The following is a 21036-nucleotide window of genomic DNA, read 5'->3' as shown; positions in this document are numbered from 1 at the left end:
CTGTTCTGTTTTTCACAGCCCTATTTCTCCTCGAGGACTGACTCCTCCACACACTTTTCCTCGCAGTTTACACCAGGGAAGTTTCTGGCTGGGAGTTATCGGGATCAGCTGGGGAGGAGGGGAAAGGGAAGCGCTATCAGGAGTGCTGGAGGAGGTCAGGAATCTATGCATTTCATATTCATCTCCAGAAAAACAGCACAATGAAAGAAAACATTTGATCTAGGAGGCACACAGAACATTTAGCCAGTTGTTAGAAGCAATTAACACACAGGGGCTGAGGAGCTTATCCTATGCCTTCATTCGTCACCTGCCTAAGCGGTAGCATTGTTCCCGTCACTTTGCTAAATAAGAACAGAAATTAACCCCAGAGCTCCAGACTATCTCAGCTCAGTGAAATTTCTTCAGCCGGCTGTGAGATCTAATGAACTTCGGCTTGCAATCATGTCTGATCAACACCAGAGGAAGCAGGGGCTCTTAGAGGAAACCCGCAGTCCGACACCTCCTCATAAGAGCGCCTCGCAAATCTGAAGGGAGCAGCTTTTCCACCAGTGTATCGGACAGGGAGACTGACACCCATGAGCTATCCCACTGCCACCTGCAGACAGTCAAGGTATGGCTGAACTACCATAAAGACAACTAGGAGGGAGCCAGCGGTTTGAGACCCCTCATCTGTGCAACTTCACACTAAATGGCTTTTTTGGTGTGTATTTTCCCATCTTACTAATGACAATTAATGATACTTGAAAAGCTAACTCAGAAGAGACTACAGAAACATTCCGCTCCCAAGAACACCTATTTTCATCCATGTGTACAGATCTTCTCTGAAGGACTTTTGAGGCGACCAGCTCTGAATTGCCGGTTTCTGAAGGGCAAGGATTCCTCCTTTGTCTTGTTTTCTTACCTCTCGCTCGTATTTAGCACAAACCCAAAATGAAACAAACACTTCTCTTTTGAGGCTCTGACCAGGACAGCAGGAACAAAAGGACGGCTGAATGCAGGAACAAGTGTTATTGTGGTTTTCTATGACCCTTACTGTTCCTTGCAGGAGCAGCACCAGATGCACGATGAATGGCCGGGCAGAACAGCGCCGCGGAGGAACCTGCCCCAGGAAATGAGACACCTGGGTCCAGCTCTCGGCTCCCCCACTCCCCCGCCATGATCGTCAGGCAGCCAGCCCCTCCGGTTGTCAAAAAAGACGCACAAAGGAACCTCAAAGAACTGTTAGATACTGCGATGGCTGAGGACCACGGCAGTATTTTAAATGTCTGCTCATAAGATGTTTAGATCCCCTGGTGACTCTTGCAAAATCGCAAGCCTAGCAAGGGCAGAGCGCAAACGGGGCAGATGTTAAAAGGGAGGGTGGGCAGCAGTTTCCGTAAGTTCTACCTATTCTGCCATAATATTGTGAGATTGTGAGCCTACTACCAAAAGGAGATCTGTCTGGCACCAGGACTACAAAACAAAACACCCAAAGCAAAAAAACACACCCTGACCAAAATGATAAATGAAAGGCAGGTTCCTCAGAGCATCAGATAGCACGTACTACGGAAAAAACACGAGCGAAGTTGCAACATCTTTAAATTTATGTAATCAAAACAATGAAATCGCAATTAATAACGAATGCTTTGATAATACAGACAACCAGCTTTGTGAACAACCTTTCCACTGGCCCAAAGGGTTTTTAAATAAGACCTTCCATTCTGTATCTCAGGGTTACCCAGCGTTGGTTGGTTTTACTCTCCCTGTAAAAAAGGCGGTTTGTAGGGCTGTGCTGGAGGATGACAGCATTGCTATGCAAACTTCAGAGAGCACCATGCAGCACTATGCACTGCGGAAGGAATTTTTGACTCAACACTGCCTAACCATGGCGTACTTTCTAAGCCTGAAACAACCGTTCCCTAAAAAATAGAGAAGGAAAACAGCAGCAGGTGAGGTGACCTGTCCCAGGAGAGGCAGTTAGCTGGTCACAGGGTGCCCAACCACCATCCTCCTCACAGCTCCTCCATCCCTAGATCTTGCTCCCCTACCCGTGCACTCAGCCTGACATCTCACCTGTGCAGCTCGTCATCAGAGGGAGAGTACTTGGAGGTGACATCTGCAAGGTCACCAAAGATCTGCTTGCTGTAAACAGTCAGCGAGGAGAGCAGGATCAGCTCCTGCCATGTAGAGCTGAGCAGGCAGGTATAGTCCTTGATGGAGAGTTCACAGAAGAATGGCAGCTTCTTGATCCAAGCAATCTGCCTGAAAAGCAATTCATCCGCCAGACGACACAACAACGCAAACAGCTCTGCCTGAGTCACTTTGTACCTGCAGGCACAGTTAATATGAAGGTATAAAAACAATTAACAACATTGAATGACATCATCTGACAAGGCACTTGAAAAGCAAGGCAAATGCCACAGGAATTCACGTTCAAGTGCCCAACATGCTGGTGCCCAGAGTGTCACCTGCCAGCAGGAGCTGTGATGGGCAGCACCCAGCCTGCCCGGCCAGGGGGTGCGAGGGGAGCCCCCCGTGACCACCGGGGTCACCCACCCAGCCAGCCGTGGGACAGCTCGGCCTCACAGACAGCCCTTCAGCTCTCACCTACTCTCACAGACTACCCAGCTTTTTTCCACCCATGTGTATTTTTCCAGCTACCGTGCTTATTTTATTATTTTAAATAATTAATTTATTATTTTTAATTTGTACAGTTAATGCGATCTCAGGGCTGAAACCCACTGAAGGTGCTCCCGCGCAGGCTCAGCCTGGCCATGTAGCCTGAAACCCCACGCAAAGTCCATGCACGCCAGCTCCAGCCCCAGGCAAGGGCACAGGCCACCCACGGGACACGGTCTGGTTTGCTGCTCGCACTACAGCTGCACCTTCTCCCAGGGGACATGCCCCCCGTGCCGATCGGGCCGTGAACGCGCGCACCCAGCCGCCCCGCTCGCCGTCAGCAGCCTCTGCCACGCAAGCTGCAGCCGCGTGTGCAGGCAGGGACACAGCCCGACCCCAACGACAGCCGGGAGCACGCGGCTGCGCTCACTCACCCATCCTCGATGAGCATCGGTGTGCCGAGCGGCTCCAGGTCCTCTGCTGACACTAACTGATTGATAAGACTGTGCGACTGGGGGTCCAGGCTGCGCGTCTGGGGGGGCATCAGAGCCGAGTGAGCAGAATAGCTAAAAAGGTGCGGGAGGTACTGATAGTGCGTGGACACCGGCGTCCCGATATACTGATCCCTGAGTGCAGCGAATCCATTCAGCTCCACGGACCTACTGGATAAGGAAAAGCTTTTTAATATACCCTAAAAATTCCACCCGATTCGTTAAAACATTGCATCCAGCTCCATCAGAGATGTTAACAAAAACAGGAAATGGAAAATGCCTTTGTATTTAAACCCTACAGTGGAAATAATTCAGTCTGCAGACCAGATGCCTTACACCTGCCTCGTGTTGAGCCTGGCTCGGCACTAGTTCCATTTAATGGAGATCTGGGAACTGCTGCTGAGCAGCCGTTCGGAGAGTAAAACAGAAACCCAACTGCATGAAGCATTTCCCCCCTGGCTTCCTTAAAGGGCCAGAATTTAGGAGAGTAAATTAAGGTTTTGCACAGCCAGTGAACACAAATATCTCCTAGCTTATGATACAACTGAAAGCAAATGGAACGGAAGTCTGAGATTCTTGCTGGGCTTACAAGCAAACGCTGCACTAACAGTAACTGATGTTAATGTAATACCATCAATTAGTAACCCAAATGGAGTAATTTATTTTCAAAATCTGAGCACAGTGGAGAAAAACAGCTTATACAGAATGAACAGTGAAAAGTAATCAAGTTCCCACGATATGCAGAAAAAACTATCAACAGAAAGGAAGAAATCTATTTTAAATATAATTTTAACTCAGCGTTGCCTTCTTTTTCATTTGCTCATGAGTGTTTCACCTCCCGGTTCAAATCTTTTCAATCCAGTGCTGCCTTTCTCAAAACGCAATTAGAGCTGTAAGAATCTGCAGTGTGCTCAGTTTGCACAAAGATGCACTCGCGGTGTAGTTTTCCTATATTGACCCAAAGTATCACTCAGGGAAAGACGGTCAAGATTACTGTAACACAAAATTCTTCCAGGAGCCATTCCCACCTTGAAGATGGAGTAGAAACGGGTGAAGGCTGGTTGCTCTCAGAAACTCCATTTCCAGGGGAACTATGGTCACTGTCTCCGTTGTTGCTCCATGACATGTTTGCCTCTCCCTCAAATTCTTGCCCAGACATAATTCTCTCAATCTCTTCCTCTGATATCTGTCAAATACAGGACCATTATGGTTACTTCAGCTCAGAACAGGAATAAGGCAGAGCCTCTGCACATGAACACCTTGACTGTACGGCCACATCCAACGGAGCTGCAACCACTCTGCACCAGGAGAAACGCTTCGCCCTTCCTGCAGATATCACATCTTGCCTTTACATTTAACAACGTACATGAAAAATTCTATTTACAGCTAATCGCGGTGACCTCCAGGGCCTGCAGTACAATTCAAGTGACGATAACACAGCAGACAGGAACGGACACATGAAAAGATGATGTCAAATACACCCAGCAACGAGCCGTAAATCAGCCGCTGTCACGCAGTGAAAAACCTGGAAGTAATTGAGGACAGTTCATTGGGAACATCACTCAGTACTCGGCAGAGGCAAAGGCAGACGGAAGGTGGGGTAGGCTCCGGTGTGATAAAGCGGTTGAGAAAGGCAAGGTGACATGTATAAAGTTAGTCAGGAAAGTGTTTACAGAGAATCACTGTGCATTGGTTTTCCCCAGGTAAGAACCAGGTGGCACCTAAAGAAGTAATCAAGTAACTAATACTTAAAACAAGTATGTGTATGAAGCTAAAATTGACTAAAGGGACTAAAGAAAAAAAAGAGTTCACAGTCACAGATGGGTGTGGGCTGGAAGGGCCCTCTGGAGCTCATCCCGTCCCACCCTCTGCATGAGCAGGCACCCCCAGAGCAGGGGCACAGGGCCGCATCCAGGCGGGGGGTGAATGTCTCCAGGGAAGGGACCCCCACAGCCTCCCTGGGCAGCCTGTGCCCCTGCTCTGGCACCCGCACAGGGAAGGGGTTTGTCCTCATGTTCAGGTGGAGCTTCCCGTGTTCCAGCTTGTGCCCTTTGCCCCGTGGCCTGGCGCTGGGCACCACTGGAAAGAGTCTGACCCCACCCTCCTGGCACCCGCCCTTCAGATATTTATAGGTATTGATAAGGTCCCCCCTCAGCCTTCCCTTCTCCAGGCTGAACAAACCCAGGTGTCTCAGCCTTTCCTCATAAGGGAGATGCCGTTCACTGAAGTAGAAAGTTTCAGGGAAGAGCTGGGTGTGCTCCTGGAGAAATGTTGCATCAGTAGTGGGGAAAAAGGAACATGTTTCTGGGCTTTTTTTAGCTAATTCCATGAATGTCCCTTAGTGAGGCTGGCAAAAAATACAGAAAGACCTTGAGTTAACAAGCTGCAAGAAAGTGCAGTGAACTCTGAGCATCATTTGCAAGAGCCAAACATTGCTTAGACAGTTCATTCCAGTCTTGCAAAATTGTCAGAAAAACTTGGTAGGCTCACCCAGGAACAGAATCCGAAGAGTGCAATAGCTAGATAGTGTCACCCCAGGAAATGGAGTTGATGGCATAACCTATGGTCCAGGGTGGACTGATCGCGCAAGTCTCAGATGAGCAAGGGCCCACTCTGGCCAGCAAAGACTGCTGTTTTACTGCATCTACATTGCCCAGAGCCGTGGTAAAAATTGTTACCTGGCCAGAAATTAAATGTTTGTTCTTCCTTGATAGACCCAACAGGCTTTAAGAATCAGTAATTGATGCTGTTACAAACATGATGTTTGCAAACAGCACAAAATGTTCTATCGTTACAGAGAAATTTTTTATCATTTGAACCAGGCTCTCTCTGATGCTGACCACGGGCATGGCTGCACTGTCTAGTTCTTGCCCTTTTCTCAGTTCGCTATGGAGGACCTTAGTGAGCAAGCAGGGCATCTGGCTGCCTGGCTTCTCATGGTTTGGTTTTGGACCGGGGCAAGTAGCCTCTTCATAGGCACAGGGAGTCACAGAAAATGCTTTCAGTGTTATTTCTGCTTTATTAAAATAAATAGTAAACTTTTAAAAGATCGCTTTTCTAGAAGCGAGCTGGAAATGACCATCATTTCTCACGCGTGCAGTACAAGCTGTTGTGCTGAATTACCTCGCGCTTTACAAGACGTCTCCAGACAAGCTGTGCCATCAATCAGTGAGACATTTACTGGGTGCCCTGCTTGCAACAACTGAAGGAATTGCAGCAGGCAGTCCGTGAGATTTACTAGAAGCTGTGGAGGGACGGACGTCCTTGTGTGGCTCACAAAGGACGGAGCGCTGTGATGGCCAGGGACTGCCCGTGAATTCACACAGGCACCCTGGGCCTGCGCCGTGTCCCCTCCGGGGACAAGCAAGCACTGAGCTTTATTTACAAATCTACTGTTCATGACAGGTATTTCTAACACTTGTAGAGAGTCAAAGCCCTGCTATGCCAGCAGGAGGCACAGGCAGCGCTGAGAAAGGCTCAGCCAAATCAACCCCGGCCCCACGCCCCACCAAGATGCTGCCACGGCCCGAGCTCAGCACCCACAAGATGTGTGCCAAGGCAAGAGAGCAAAAGCTGAAGGGAGCCATGGAGAAAGGGCTGGAAATGCTCACCTGGACAGGTCCGATGCTTTTGTTTCTGCCTCCTGGCATGCCATCCTCTCTGATTGCTGAAAGAAAACAACCAAACCTTGGTGAGGAACACTACTGTTCAGTATTCCAGAAATACATATAAAGCTATCTGCTATTTTGAAAAAAAACTTTGTATCTTGAAAGATGCGTTTTGCTCATCAAAGCACTTCACACAGAAACCCCCCGTGCCTCCCCGGGTACGGGAGAGCTGGAGCAGTACACACCATGATCCTCACCCCAAAGGGCATACGCACACTGACGGAGCTACAAGCATTACTCAGGCAGTTTAGTTTCTTCATGTGATCCCTGAGTGACAGGTCATGAAGGAATAGCAAGTCCTTTATCACAATTCAATTCTAGAATAATTTGAGAAGCGGCACGCGGAAAGCAACTCTACTTCACCCTGGGAAATAACCCAATGAATGCCCACGACTGCTAGAAAACCAAACGCAAACACCGCGTGTCTAACGCCATGGCCCACGGCTCTGTGAACCACCTGACGAGACGCGAGCCAGTGCTGCCAACAACACAGGGATAAAGCACTTCAGTGGTAACTAGTAACACCGCTGTCACTTCAGAGCGTCAGGTCTCCTACAGCTATCACGGAAAATGGAGGGGAGATGTTTTACCCAGCCAGTTGCAAGCAAAGCTGTTGTTTAAAATTCAAGTTACTAGAGCGAGCTATGCAGTTTCATTTTGGAAGGGCAGCCTAGTTTCTCAATACAGCAGCTGCGTTTTTAAGGCTCTTTAAACAATTTCCAGGGAGCTTCAGTGAAGTCCAATTAAGGACATTATCCCGAAGCTGCATCTCTACATTCCTTTTGCCCCTGGTTTTCTCCTTACTGGCAAAGCAGCTCTGCAGAAACCGACAGCATTCGAAGACCAACTCTGCTCCTCATGCGCCTCCCCTCCAGGACTGGGTCCCCCCTGTTTATCAGGTCCCACTCTCTTTCCCACCACGACCTGGCCAGACTTGGCAGGAGGCTCTCCCCAGCTGCACGGTGACCTTGCTGCTGCCGGCCGGCCTCACCCTGCTCAGCACATGGGGCTGCAGGAGGCCCTCCCGAAGCAGAAAATGGCACAAAATTTAAGGAAAAAGTCTCTGTACCCAAAAAGCCACACTGCTGCTTGACCTTAGATCTCCTCAGTTCAAATCATCCCTGAGTGCCTCGGTGCTGCACTTGTAATTCAGGGATTACACACGTGGGTTCACCCAAGGCAGTTGCAGCAAGGCAGAGCCGTGCCCACGCTTGCAGGTAAACGGCATTTTCCTGAACCATAACCACCTGGTCAAGCAATGCAAACCGCTACGCAGAACTGCCCTGATGATTTGCAACTCCGCCAGCCCGCGACCAGCAGCACAGGGATCCCTGTGGCACCCTACAACAACATGTTATGAGATCAGCAATACAGTTTTAATTCCTCTAATGCAAACTCTATCACCTCCATAGAACAGCCAAATAGCATTCATTTAAGCACACTGGAGAAGCCACAAACACAGGCCATAAAACAATTATGGTTATCTTCTACGTCACACAAATCTTTTAAGCTATAGCATGACAATGAGCTCATTTTAACAAACAAGGCTGTTTACTTTCTGTGAAAGCTCTTTCAAAAAACCATTGGTTTCTCATTAAAAAAAAATGTGGCTGATGTAAAACTAAGCCATCATGGTTAGCTCTGTTACTCCCTTTAGTTTTTTTTTTTTTAACTTAATGGAACTACAGTAATAGTTTTTCAATTTGGGGGGAATTTCTCTAGTTTTCCAAGATATTTTATTGCAAATTGTGATTCAGAAAGCTTCTCGGCGAATTCCATTAAGAGCCGTGGACATAAATTGTCTTGGTCTGTCTGAATTCGAAGTGTCACCGTAGCAGACATTAGCTTACATCGTCCTTTTCTATGTCCACATCACCTTACAGAACACCTTGGAAAACCTGCCTCTGCAGGGTTTACAGTTCTTCTTGACCAGGGAGACGATGTTGGTCACCACCAGGCTGGTCCTTCCTCTCCCACGGCCCTCTGCCTCGCCCCGAGCAGGGCTGTAGCTCTATCCTCCAGCGCCAGCAGAGCTGCCCTCCCTGCTGAACTGGTCTGACGGGCTGCCTTTCAAATTGGCAAAGATGGCCAGCCACCGTGGAGGGCAACACTTCCCATGGACTCCTGCACTCTGAACTCAAATGCACCTGGTAAAACCTTAACCCCCGTGTGCTAAGAGGAGCTTGTAGTTTGGCTGTGCGGGTCCCTGCAGCTGTGGGTGCCATTTAAGCCAGGGCTCTATCCAAGGCATTACTCAAGTTCATGCATATTATCTTTAAGGCACTTCAGGGCATGGCTCAGGAGACATGGTGGTGTTGGGGTGACGGTTGGACTTGACGATCCTACAGGTCTTTTCCAACCTTAATGATTCTATGATTCTATTCTAAGACAGGTGATATTTTTCAACAACTGGAGGTTAAATGAATCCCGTTACTCCTGACGCCAGTACCAGCACTCCAGCAGTTCTCGCTGGCCAGTGCTTCGGTGCTCTCCAGCGTGCCTTGCCAGACCCTACAGGCACAGCATGCCCGTGGGCACAGCATCCAACAGCACGATTTACGGGGTGCAAACTGACTTTGTTTATTCTTGTAAACTCTTACAACTCTTCCTAGCCTACACGGAAGAAAACCCCACACCGGAGGTGCTCGGCAGCACTTTGTATCTGCTGTGATACTTGACTTGAGTATCAGCAGAGACAAACAGAAGTTCTGCTGCAAAGCCCAGACTTTGTGGATCAGCACCATTCCCTGTTGCTTACAGCTGGGATTTTGAACTTCCCTGTCTCTCAAGAGGCTTCACTTAAATGGGATTTTTGGAAGCCTTGCTGGTTGCATAACCTAGCAAAGGTCTGCAACAAAATGCAATAATGTTTTTGCTGGTGGTCCATCAAAAAAGGCTTCAGGAGACCTGGGTGGTTCTCACACATGCACACTCTCCAGAAGAGCTGTCTTGGTACAGGGCTGCACAGCAGTCAAAGTCTCCTCAAAGATTCTCCTTCAAATGTTAAGCTCTATGCCTTATCGGAACTAAAAAGTAACTGTATTTAGACCTAGTTATGAAGTAACTTTGCAATGCAATTATGCAATAATTTGGGCACCGTGTCATGAAAATACTGAAGAAATGCTCCTTAACCTAGCACCTGTCAGGGAAAAAAATTAAAATACGTGAAAAAGAACAAGGCTGTAACAGCTGGGCCCCATACCTGTTTAAGCAGTGGTTTTGTAAGGTGGGCGTGCCGATACCTCTCAAAGAAGAGAAGGTAACAGAGAGCCATGGGAGGGTTTATGCTAGGAACCCCCCAGGGTGAGATGTGCAAGGGGCAGGGTCCTCCTGAACCCCCTCCTCCTTCCACACAAACTGCATTTTGTGTTTTGGGGGTTTGCTTGGCTGTTTATATGTAGCTGAACCCCCCTGACACCTGCAGCAGTCCCCGCCGAAAGCGCTGCCGGACCCGCTGCAGGCAGCTCCAAACAACAGAATCGCCGGTTGCTGCCTGTTGACTTCCTCGTCCGCCACTGAGACGCCGGCTGTGAGGGAAATTCGTGTGGTTGTTCGGGGAAGAAGAAGGGCCAGGCAGTGAGCGCGCAGCGGGCAGGGAGCAGAGGGCAGGCAGTGGGCAGGCAGCAAGCAGGCAGGGAGGAGGTGGCAGTGGGCAGGCAGCAGAGGGCAGGCAGTGGGCAGGTAGCAGTGGGCAGGCAGGAGGCAGCAGGGGGCAGGGAGGGGGCGGCAGTGGGCGGGCAGCAGCGGGCAGTGAGCGGGTGGGCAGCAGGGGGCAGGGAGGGGGCAGCAGCGGGCAGGCAGCAGCGGGCAGTGAGCGGGCGGGCAGCAGGGGGCAGGGAGGAGGCAGCAGCAGCGGGCGGGCAGTGGGCGGGTGGGCAGCAGGCAGGCAGCAACGGGCAGGCAGCAGCAGGCGGGCGGGCAGCAGGTGGGCAGCAGGCAGGCAGGAGCAGGCAGGCAGCAACAGGCGGGCAGCAGGCAGGGAGCGGGTGGGCAGTAGGCAGGGAGCGGGCGGGCAGTTAGGCAGGCAGGGTGCAGGCAGGCAGGGTGCAGGCAGGCAGGCAGGCAGCAGGCAGGGAACCGGCGGGCAGGGAGCGGGCGGGCAGGGAGCGGGCGGGCAGGGGGCAGGGAGCGGGCAGGCAGGGAGCGGGCAGGCAGGGAGCGGGGAGCGGGCGGGCAGGGAGCGGGCCGGCAGGGTGCAGGGAGCGGGCAGGCAGGGAGCAGGGAGCGGGCAGGCAGGGAGCAGGGAGCGGGCAGGCAGGGAGCAGGGAGCGGGCGGGCAGGGAGCGGGCAGGCAGGGGGCAGGGAGCGGGCGGGCAGGGAGCAGGGAGCGGGCGGGCAGGGAGCGGGCGGGCAGGGAGCGGGCGGGCAGGGAGTGGGCGGGCAGGGTGCAGGGAGCGGGCCGGCAGGGAGCGGGCCGGCAGGGTGCAGGGAGCGGGCAGGCAGGGTGCAGGGAGCGGGCAGGCAGGGAGCGGGCAGGCAGGGAGCGGGCAGGCAGGGAGCGGGCAGGCAGGGAGCGGGCGGGGTGCAGGCAGGCAGGGTGCAGGGAGCGGGCGGGCAGGGAGCGGGCGGGCAGTAGGCAGGCAGGGTGCAGGCAGGCAGGGTGCAGGGAGCGGGCAGGCAGGGAGCGGGCGGGCAGGGTGCAGGGAGCGGGCAGGGGGCAGGGAGCGGGCAGGGGGCAGGGAGCGGGCGGGCAGTAGGCAGGCAGGGTGCAGGCAGGCAGGGTGCAGGGAGCGGGCAGGCAGGGAGCGGGCGGGCAGGGAGCGGGCGGGCAGGGGGCAGGGAGCGGGCAGGCAGGGAGCGGGCAGGCAGGGAGCGGGCAGGCAGCAGCGGGCCGGCAGGGTGCAGGGAGCGGGCAGGCAGGGTGCAGGGAGCGGGCAGGCAGGGAGCGGGCAGGCAGCAGCGGGCCGGCAGGGTGCAGGGAGCGGGCAGGCAGGGAGCGGGCAGGCAGGGAGCGGGCAGGCAGGGGGCAGGGAGCGGGCAGGCAGGGGGCAGGGAGCGGGCCGGCGGGGAGCGGGCCGGCGGGGAGCGGGCAGGCAGGGAGCGGGCAGGCAGGGAGCGGGCAGGCAGGCAGGGTGCAGGGAGCGGGCGGGCAGGGAGCGGGCGGGCAGGGAGCGGGCGGGCAGGGAGCGGGCGGGCAGTAGGCAGGCAGGGTGCAGGGAGCGGGCAGGCAGGGAGCGGGCAGGCAGGGAGCGGGCCGGCAGGGTGCAGGGAGCGGGCAGGCAGGGAGCGGGCAGGCAGGGGGCAGGGAGCGGGCAGGCAGGGAGCGGGCAGGCAGGGAGCGGGCAGGCAGGGAGCGGGCAGGCAGGGGGCAGGGAGCGGGCGGGCAGGGAGCGGGCAGGCAGGGAGCGGGCAGGCAGGGAGCGGGCAGGCAGGGGGCAGGGAGCGGGCGGGCAGGGAGCGGGCAGGCAGGGAGCGGGCAGGCAGGGAGCGGGCAGGCAGGGGGCAGGGAGCGGGCGGGCAGGGGGCAGGGAGCGGGCAGGCAGGGAGCGGGCAGGCAGGGAGCGGGCAGGCAGGGAGCGGGCAGGCAGGGGGCAGGGAGCGGGCAGGCAGGGAGCGGGCAGGCAGGGAGCGGGCAGGCAGGGAGCGGGCAGGGAGCGGGCCGGCAGGTGGCGCTCCGCCCCCGCGGGTGAGCCGCGCCCGCTGCCTGCCGCCACTGGAGCGCGTGCTGCCTGCACCGGCAAGGCCAGCGCTGCCGGGGCCCACCGGCAGGCAGCAGGCAGGAGGGAGTCAGAAAAAGCTGGGGCATCAGGAGAAGCAGGCGGGCAGCCCGGCACCGGGCGGGCAGCGGGTCGCAGGCCTCCGAGGGGCTGGCTGCCGTGCCGGGCTCGGCCGACCAAACAGAGCTGGAGGAGAGAGCTTAGAAAATGTAAATAACTTGCCCTGATTTATAAAATCCCGATGCCAAGCACTGAGCAGCTCATACTACGGACAAAATAAACGAACCCAGCCAGCGCTTCTGCTCACCCAGAACTATACCCTTCAGTTAAAACCTCTCCGGGAACTAGCCTGCCTTCCCCCATCAAATGGAACACCCAAAGATAATTTGTAATCAAAGCAGTCAGGAGATAAGCCTTCCATGTGAGCCCTACATTTTCTAAGGATCTACATTTTCTAAGGTAGATCCTGGTGGATTTGCAGTAAATTTATGGACGTTTTAGTGCTTTTGACAAGGGGCTTTCATATGAACGATGACACTAAAGGCACCAATAGCTACATTTAAAAAACATGAGATGGCTCTCCTGTTTGGCAGCCAGGAAGGGGTCCCTCCTGCTGGCCCACCTGCACGTCCAGGAGGGAGCCCAAGCAACCCCCGTGCTACGGCAGCACCTGCTTCTGCTCAGACTCCTGTCTGTTGCCATTAAACCGTTCATAATAATTAACCATTATGCACATCGAGAACAACATTTCCAGAGATTTAAAAGTCAAAAGATTAGAGTGAAGAGTAGAGACATGACACCAAAATAAATCCCAGTCTATTTTTTAATATTAACTTCTCAGCTACTTAAGATTTTCTGTCCTGAAGATGATACCGTAGCATTTCATCACCTCTGCACACGTGGGGACTAAGGGGAGGGGTGGCTGTCCCTAACCCAGATTTCACTTGGCTCCTCAGAGACCTTGTACCCAGCAAAACCACCTTCGGCATTTGCCAGCTCCACACGCCGCTGCCGGGAGCCGCACGGCATCAACCAGAGACGGCGGTAAGCGGAAAGCCTCACACCTTATCACCGGGCAGCAACTGCAGGCCTAAGCTCCCACAGACAGCGAACAGGCAAAGTCTGACTCAGGTCTCTTGGGATTTTAAAAGCCTATTTAAATGCATTCATTTTTGCCACATTAGTATATTGAGGCATAGAAATACTCACCACTTGGCACAGGGTAAATGCAAGGACAGATCCCTCAACAAAGGACAGTAACAAACTACTACCTTCCCAGAAAAAAGGGATCACAGCGATCAGTTCTCCAGATATTTATACATGCTTTCAACTGCTACAGATTTTTCCTCCGATACAGTAATGAAGTAGTTCAGGAAGAATTTTTTATCAATGCATGATTTTGCTGAAGTTTCACTTTTTCTTGTCAAGAATTTTAGAGGCAAAATTGCAATACACAAAACGGCAGCTGAGGAAGGGTTGCATGCACTGCTAACACTGGCCCCAAACTGTACTTCCACCTGTAAAAAGCCTGGTTTTCTTTACCTTTTCGGTTCATTCCCATCTGGAGGCATTTGAGCAGCCGGCAGTACTGGCATCTGTTGCGCTGTTTGCGTGACATGACGCAGTTCTTGTCTCGACTGCATCTGTAAACCCGCTTGTTGCAGATGCTCCTTTTGAAGAACCCCTTGCAGCCCTCGCAGGAAATGATCCCATAGTGCAGCCCCGTGGCTCTGTCCCCGCAGATCAGGCAGGTTCGCTGATCCACCCGCTCATCTGGAAGGGAAGAAAGGTTTTGTGGTCAACAAAGGAGCTTCATCGAGCAATCGAAAACTCTCCTGAGGGCACTGGGAAAGCCTCAGCACCCCGTGGCCTGCCCAGACAGATGTCTGCAAAGCAGAGCGTAGCACAGGTGCTCACCCAAAAACGCCAATCTCGGCAGCCCGGCACAGCCTGGCCGGAGGCACCAGGCTCCTCACCGCCTTTACTGGGTCAGCACAGCAAGGTGTGCATTTCAATGCAACATATCGACAGGACATTAAGTCTCGAGATTCTCAACAGTGGCAAGAAGAATGAATAAAATTAACCCAACATTTGTTTAAAAAACAACCTGTCAGAAATGCCCTTAGTCTCACAATTTATCGGAAATTAAAGTAGTTTGGGAGATGAAGCAACATTTAGGTCACAAAGAGCACACATTACAGCTGTAAAGGCCACATTGCTGCAGTGCCTGCCTTTGCCATGAAACAGGGTCTCCTCCCTCCACGGGCAGGAGGTCAAACCCATCACCCAGGGGCCAAACAAGTCCCCAAGCGGCTTCCCTGGCACCACCTTATATATTCCCTTAATGAAGAACAGAGAGGAGAGCAAACAGATGGATGATGTTTCCTCATCAGCGTGGCACAAGCATGTTGCTCTGCCCCAGAACTTTCTTTTATTCCCGATTCTCAGGTTTTTCTCTGAATGCTCCTCTCGGTGCCCAGTGGTGCCAGCACCCGCTGCGGCCACGCAGTAGGAAAACCCTTGAGCTTCTGTGAGGTCAGTTTGATGAAGAGGCTGCCAGGCTCGTGCGGATCCATCTCACAGTGCTGGAGAGCAGCACTGCTGCAAGGGGAGGCTCCATCTTTCACTCTCCCAGCACCGGGACAGGACCCTTGGAGCAGGGATGAGAGCACAGCTTTCCCCAGCAGCCTCCATCGAACTTTGTGCTGTAAGTAGCAGAAAGGAACAGAAACCCTGAGGGGGAAAAGGGTCTAAAGTGCCCTGCATCAACTGCACAGACCAGGGTGTGCAAATGTAGAAATCATGCCGGGTGGACACCGACGAATGTGAAATACTGTCACGTATTCCCGGGGGCAAGCAGAGGGATCCGGCCACCTCCTCGCTTCCTCCTGCAGCTCCAGCAGCGCCAGCAAAAGCCTCACAGCAGTCACAGCCCAGAACCCAAGTGAGTTACGTTGTTCCTTGTTACAGAAACGACGGTACGGTTAAGCCACAATGACGTGATTTTACTGTTCCTTCTCCAAATCTCTGAAAGGCCTTCAGATGGCTAAGAATGCAAATTGCAGCACTCCCAGCAACAGCAGCTGTCACGTTAAATTCAGTATCTTAAGACTCCAACGTTGCCTCTGAGACAGAGCAGGGGCGGCACACAGCTCGGAGAGAACCTGTGAGCAGACAGCGATCTCCGCACACAGCGATGACAAACAGAAAGGAAAAAGTAAATGATGGCTGAAGAGAGCGAGGCAGCTAACCCAGACGGATCCTCCTCACCTTGCATCTGCATAGCGAGGCCTAAACCTTGCTTCACATCGTCAGCTATGCTTAAAATAATGCCAGCAAGTTGCACCAGAAGCTTTTCCTGTAGCAGATGTTTAGCACAGCCAAACATCTTAACCCCTCGCATGCCAGGCCAATCTGCCTTCCCCCACCCCAGTGTTTTAACCAGTTAATATTGCAATAGTCGCAAACAGAGCTGCACTTCAAAGATGGGCACTATTCAAGCACGTTCAGGGGTATGCACAAATCTGCAGTAAATTTCATGGTGTTGCATTCCCAAATGTCAACTAATCATTACCCAGATGACTTGATCACCCTGGCTGAGCAAGGCAGAGGCACTGAGGAACAGAGAGGACATCGCTTGGGTTTGGAGCAATGGGACTCGAGGAACCACACTTCTGTCTTTCAGTCAGTTGCACGTTTCCTGTGGATGCTGGTTAAACCAGATTATTTCCGGTATTTCTTGTCTTGAACACACAACTGTGCGATCTCCAACGGGCAGAAACACCCACAGCTAAAGCAGAACCTCAGAAGTGGCAATGGTTCTCTATAGCTCCCTGGGGATGGATGCTGCACGTGGTTCTCCATGCGAGCCTCGGGTACCCACAGTTTAACTTCAGTGACTCAGTCCTTTCCCTCCAGAATGTGTGTGATATGTATATTTAATCATATTTAGTTAAAGGCAAGCTGCTTAGGAGATCCGAGATGTGCATATACGTTCCAGGACCTGCCCTGCGGATGCAGGCTGTGGTGTGTAGGATGTTATTCCTCTGCGGCCCAACTGTTCAAAATGCAGAGGAGAAACTTCCCTGCTGCAGGAGCTACATATGACATATACATATGACAGCTACAAACAAATTAACGGGGAAATCAGGAGTATGTGGCAGTGCTTGGGGGAGACACCACAAAGTCAAGGTTGTCCCTTGGGAAGGTGAAGGTGGGACAGACCAGACCATGTGGCATTTTGGACCTTACCGGAGGAGCGAAGGCACTCGAGGGCCAGTGCTCCTTCAGGTACGTCCAGGTGGCAGGAGCAGAGGAGAAGGACCCACGTGGCACCCTGACATCTCAGCAGGGACCAAGGCTCCTTCCAGGCAGCACCTGAGCAGCCACAACGGTGACTTGTCCACGTGACGAGGGAATTAGAGCGATGCTCCAGTGTGGGTGGCAGAGGGTCGTACGGTGATGGAGGTGACAGGTCTTGATGGGTAAAGGAAAGTGGTTGAGGAGATGAAGAGCAGGAGGTGGGGAGAGGGCAGTAAGAGAAGGGACACAGACAGACCAGGTCAGAAAAACAAGGGGCCACAATAAGGGACAGAAAGAATAAAAAAAACCTTGAAGAGCAAGACAAAGCAAAAAAAGAGCACAAATTCAAAACAGAGAAACCATCTGACACAATTACTCTAAAAAAGACAGCACAGCCAGAGCTGGAAGGGGAGAAGGTGCCAGGCTCAGCACCGGGAGCGGGCAGGGGCTGAAGCGCTGCCTTACGCAGGGGACGGAGCGGGGCACGGCAGCTCCTGCGCCCACTGCCCCGCACAGGGCGCGAACAAGAAAGCTCAGGCTGGGCAGACACCTGGCTACACGAATCGCTTCGTGCCCGGGGGGGCTACCCACACCCCGTTGTCCCCGTATGCGTCACCCAGTGAAACAACACAGACCTTGAAAAACCCCAACCTTAGGGTGGCACCAGCTTCTGAAGATGAGATGGTTCAAACCCAATTCAGCACGACAACACCGAGCCTGGTTTTCCTCACTTCAGTTTCACCAGGGAGTTTTCCGAGACAGAGGTGGTTTTATCTACAGGATTTTGGAGCGGCCGGAGGTAGAAGTCACAGTGAAGTCCTCTCCAATCTCAATAAAGCCTAAGCAACCTGACAAACCAGCATGTAGCTTCTTACTTCTGGAGAACGTGTAAATGCAGTAGAAATAAATGAGCCAAATGTATTAGGATCAGAAATGAAACCAGTTTTCAGTTACAGAAGCCAAGTAAAAATCTAAACCAGCTGCTCTTATTTACAAGCAGCTTTCTCCAGTTTAAACGCAGTAGAAACCGTAACCAATCTGTATTAATTGTTAAAAGGTTTGCTAACGCACGGCATGCAAATCTGCACTTTTCTGCAAATTTCACTGCAGTTGTTAAAAACCCTTGAAATAAAGGGATGAATGAAGGAAACGCAAACTTCAACTAAAGAAACGTTTATGGTGTCATCACCACACTAAAACATTCCCAGTTTTACAGGACAGACAACCTCAGGTATGTGCTTAATGAATACTGCAGAGGAATGCTGGTACAGATCAGGACTGGGGCTATCGGAGCATCTCGCTGAAGGGAGGCAGCTAAACATGACTTTGTAGTCACCAATTGCATAATCTCTACCTTCAGCTATCTGATAAACGCTGGGAGGGGGCCGGGGGATTAGCCTAGGACAGAAGAGTCCTCTATCTGCAGGGCTTAGCTCAGCCTCAGCTCCGGGCCCTCCCCCTGCTCCCACCAGCAGAGCCATAAATCGCGGGCGCTGGGGGATCCTGGGGTCAGCAGCAACGGCCACGCTGGCCGCCGGGCATGCCGTGCCACGGCTGGGCAGGCTGGGGTGGAATTAGGGAGCCACCAAACTACCGGCTTACACACATGGCAAAAGGCAGACGAGGATGCTGCGGATTGCTGCAGCATCACGGCGCGGCACCCCAGCCCGCGGCGTCCCGTGGCGGATCACGGGGCTCCCTCCTCACCGGAGCACGCCGATGGCCAAGGATGTAAATGAGGGCTCATTTCCAGGCACAGCTTTTTTGTTGTGGGAAGAATAGGGCCGTCGCCTGGCAAACATGGGAAGCCTGGATGATTAAAGCGAGGAGGAATCAGAATCCTTCCCTCGCCGACTCCATCTCCCCGCTAGCAGGGTGACGGCGAGGTGGTGTGAATGGCCCCATCGCCACAATAACTGCACATGCCTCCCTGCAGAAACCGTTAATTGGGTGCGTTTCCAGATTAAAATTCACCGTGGAACCGCGGCGCACACCATGAACAAAGGCACAGACCTCCCCAGTCGAGAGAGGTGCCTGTATACCCTGGAAACTGCCACTCAAACAAAACTGGTAGATGAGAAATAATTACCTACAGAAAGTCTTAGAGTTTCAGAGGTTTTAAAAAAAAAAATCCTGTAGGAACCGTGACCAGGCCCAAGATGCTCCCCCTGCGGCCCATGGGTTTGCCGGCTCCTGACCTTTGCTATTTTTCACCCTACTTAATGCAAGCGCCTTGTGTAGGCGAACGGTGGGACAGCCAGGGCAGAATCGCAGTGAACTTTACAGAAAGAGTAAATCACAGGCAAATTTAAAACAGTTTTGTGCTGGGGGTACTCCGAACTCCCTTAGCCTTGAAATTTCACTACAATATCAAAACACACAGTGAGTGTAATAATTTTAAAGCAAGTAGCCCTCCCTCCTCCCTGGCTCTGTTACCTCTCCTCTCACTGATTCCTCCAGTTTCAAAAGCCATACAAGACAACATAGGTTAAGAAACAAAGCAATTGATAAGTTTTTTCAAATACCTTGCACATGTTTTATTTCAGAAAGGGGGGGCTGAGGAAGATCCCCCCCTCAATTTTCCTGATGGGTCTTACATTTAACGAACTCATACACGGGATATTCTGGCTTTGTTCTCACTACCCATTGTAGCAGGGGCCACTAAATCAAACAGTTGCTGCTACGACAAAAGCACTCACAAAAATCTCAACCTCATCTTGAACCCTGAAGATTTTTATGGCTACTCCCTCGCTAACCCCTCCCCAAAGCCACATTAAAGGATGTATTGTTTTCAAAGGTCATGGTAGGTTTCATACCACATTTTAATACAATGTAAATTTTCCAAGAATATTATGATGTTACACAAGAGTCACAGAAGACGGTGTGAGAAAGAGAAGAAATCACTACTTGTCTATGTTTTATAAGGCAAACGGTAAAAGCGATACACTTATTTTTTAAAAAAGACTTGCTTTCTCCCTCAGCGGAACGAGTAGTCTTGGTAATTTTTAAAAGAAAATTCCTACAAACTTCCAAAAGGAAATACCACCGAATCCTACCGAAGCACACGGCACAGACACGTACAGCAAGCACTGAAGCACATGGATGAGCACATAAAATACACAGCAAATAAAGCATGGGGACACACGGCCAGCCTTCAGCAAGCCCCCACCACCGCTCCCACCTGTATCGCTCCTGGGGGCAGCCACCCTGAGCGGGCCATCGGGGAGCGCCTTCGGTGTTCGGAGAGCAGGCGGGCAGCGCGGCCGCATTCCTCGAGGGGACCAGATGCTGGCTTCGCCTCGGCAGTTCCCCAGGGCTGCGAGAAGGATCGCGCCCACCCTGGCAGATGCAGTTTAACGCCATGCAGCACCTACAGCTTCCTGCGAGAGATCTACCTTGGAAATCAGAGCGAGTGTCCATGCAGCCAGCTTGCGTGACTTGTAACATGGGTGCTTTATAATGAAGCAGAAACAAAGACTTTGCTTCCTAGTGAGGCCAAAAGTGAAGGCACAGACCCTCACCCGAACCCCCAGAGCAGACGGCGCTGGGGTTTGGTCCTGCTGAAAAGCGAGAGGGAGGACGCAGAAAGCTGCAGTTTGCAAAACTTCCCGTTTAACCAACAGAACGTGATTTACAGCTAAGAAAATCTTTTACAGCTGAAGAAAGATCCAGATGATACTCAGCACTGCAATTCATTAATATATTTAACATCTTTTCAACTGCGTATCATTTATTTGCTTCGTGATTAACTCACCCTATCATGCACATCCCACAGTACCCTGTGGCTGGGTTTAAATCTCAAGCTGCTAAATACCAGCTGTTAGGGGAGGGCAGCGGGAGGGGGAGATCTCACACATGTGTTACTTAAACCCTAACAAAATCTCGCTCGCCTCTCGCCTCTGATGATGCCTAAAACACAAACAAACGTCTTAAGGTTTCTTTCTCCCCGTATCATTCCTATCAATTTTTTTCATAGTCAGTTTTTAGTTTCAAGAAAAACACCTTGTTAAATTCAGTACAGAGAAGCGGGGTGATACCCCCTCACTGCAGAGTGCTGCATTGTCTAAGCAAGGCCACCCCCAAAACCAGGCGTGTTTGCTTCAGGGCCTTTTCTTTAACTTATAATCGATGAACACAGGGATTAAATTTTCTGTTCGGTGGCCCCTCCCTGGGACAGCAGCGACCTCGGCAGCCGAGCCCATCGCCGGGCACACAATGGGCCGGGGCGTCCCGCTCCCGCTCCCCCATCGACCCTGCAGATGGGGGTCCCAGCCCCGTGCTGGATGCGGGTGAAGGCACCAGCATCCTGCCTGGCCAGGC

At 52.4% G+C, this 21036-nt stretch overlaps 1 protein-coding gene across 4 annotated transcripts in view; it reads right to left on the bottom strand.

Annotated features, from left to right (window-relative positions):
- The window catches only part of NR6A1 (nuclear receptor subfamily 6 group A member 1), a 101453-nt gene that overhangs the window by 12754 nt on the left and 67663 nt on the right, over nt 1-21036 (bottom strand). For 3 of the 4 annotated variants that reach the window (XM_064468930.1, XM_064468932.1, XM_064468933.1), the window contains 5 exons: nt 13957-14187; nt 6701-6756; nt 4118-4275; nt 3033-3260; nt 2053-2307 (listed from right to left, as the gene is read on the bottom strand). In XM_064468930.1, the coding sequence (XP_064325000.1) occupies nt 2053-2307; nt 3033-3260; nt 4118-4275; nt 6701-6756; nt 13957-14187 (928 nt within the window). The remainder of the gene's footprint in view (nt 1-2052; nt 2308-3032; nt 3261-4117; nt 4276-6700; nt 6757-13956; nt 14188-21036) is intronic. The other variant, XM_064468931.1, reaches the window with a different exon arrangement.

This window comes from Phalacrocorax carbo, chromosome 18, assembly GCF_963921805.1.
Source record: "Phalacrocorax carbo chromosome 18, bPhaCar2.1, whole genome shotgun sequence".
In the NCBI taxonomy this organism is placed as follows: domain Eukaryota; kingdom Metazoa; phylum Chordata; class Aves; order Suliformes; family Phalacrocoracidae; genus Phalacrocorax; species Phalacrocorax carbo.
This window is presented reverse-complemented; position numbering and strand designations above follow the sequence as displayed.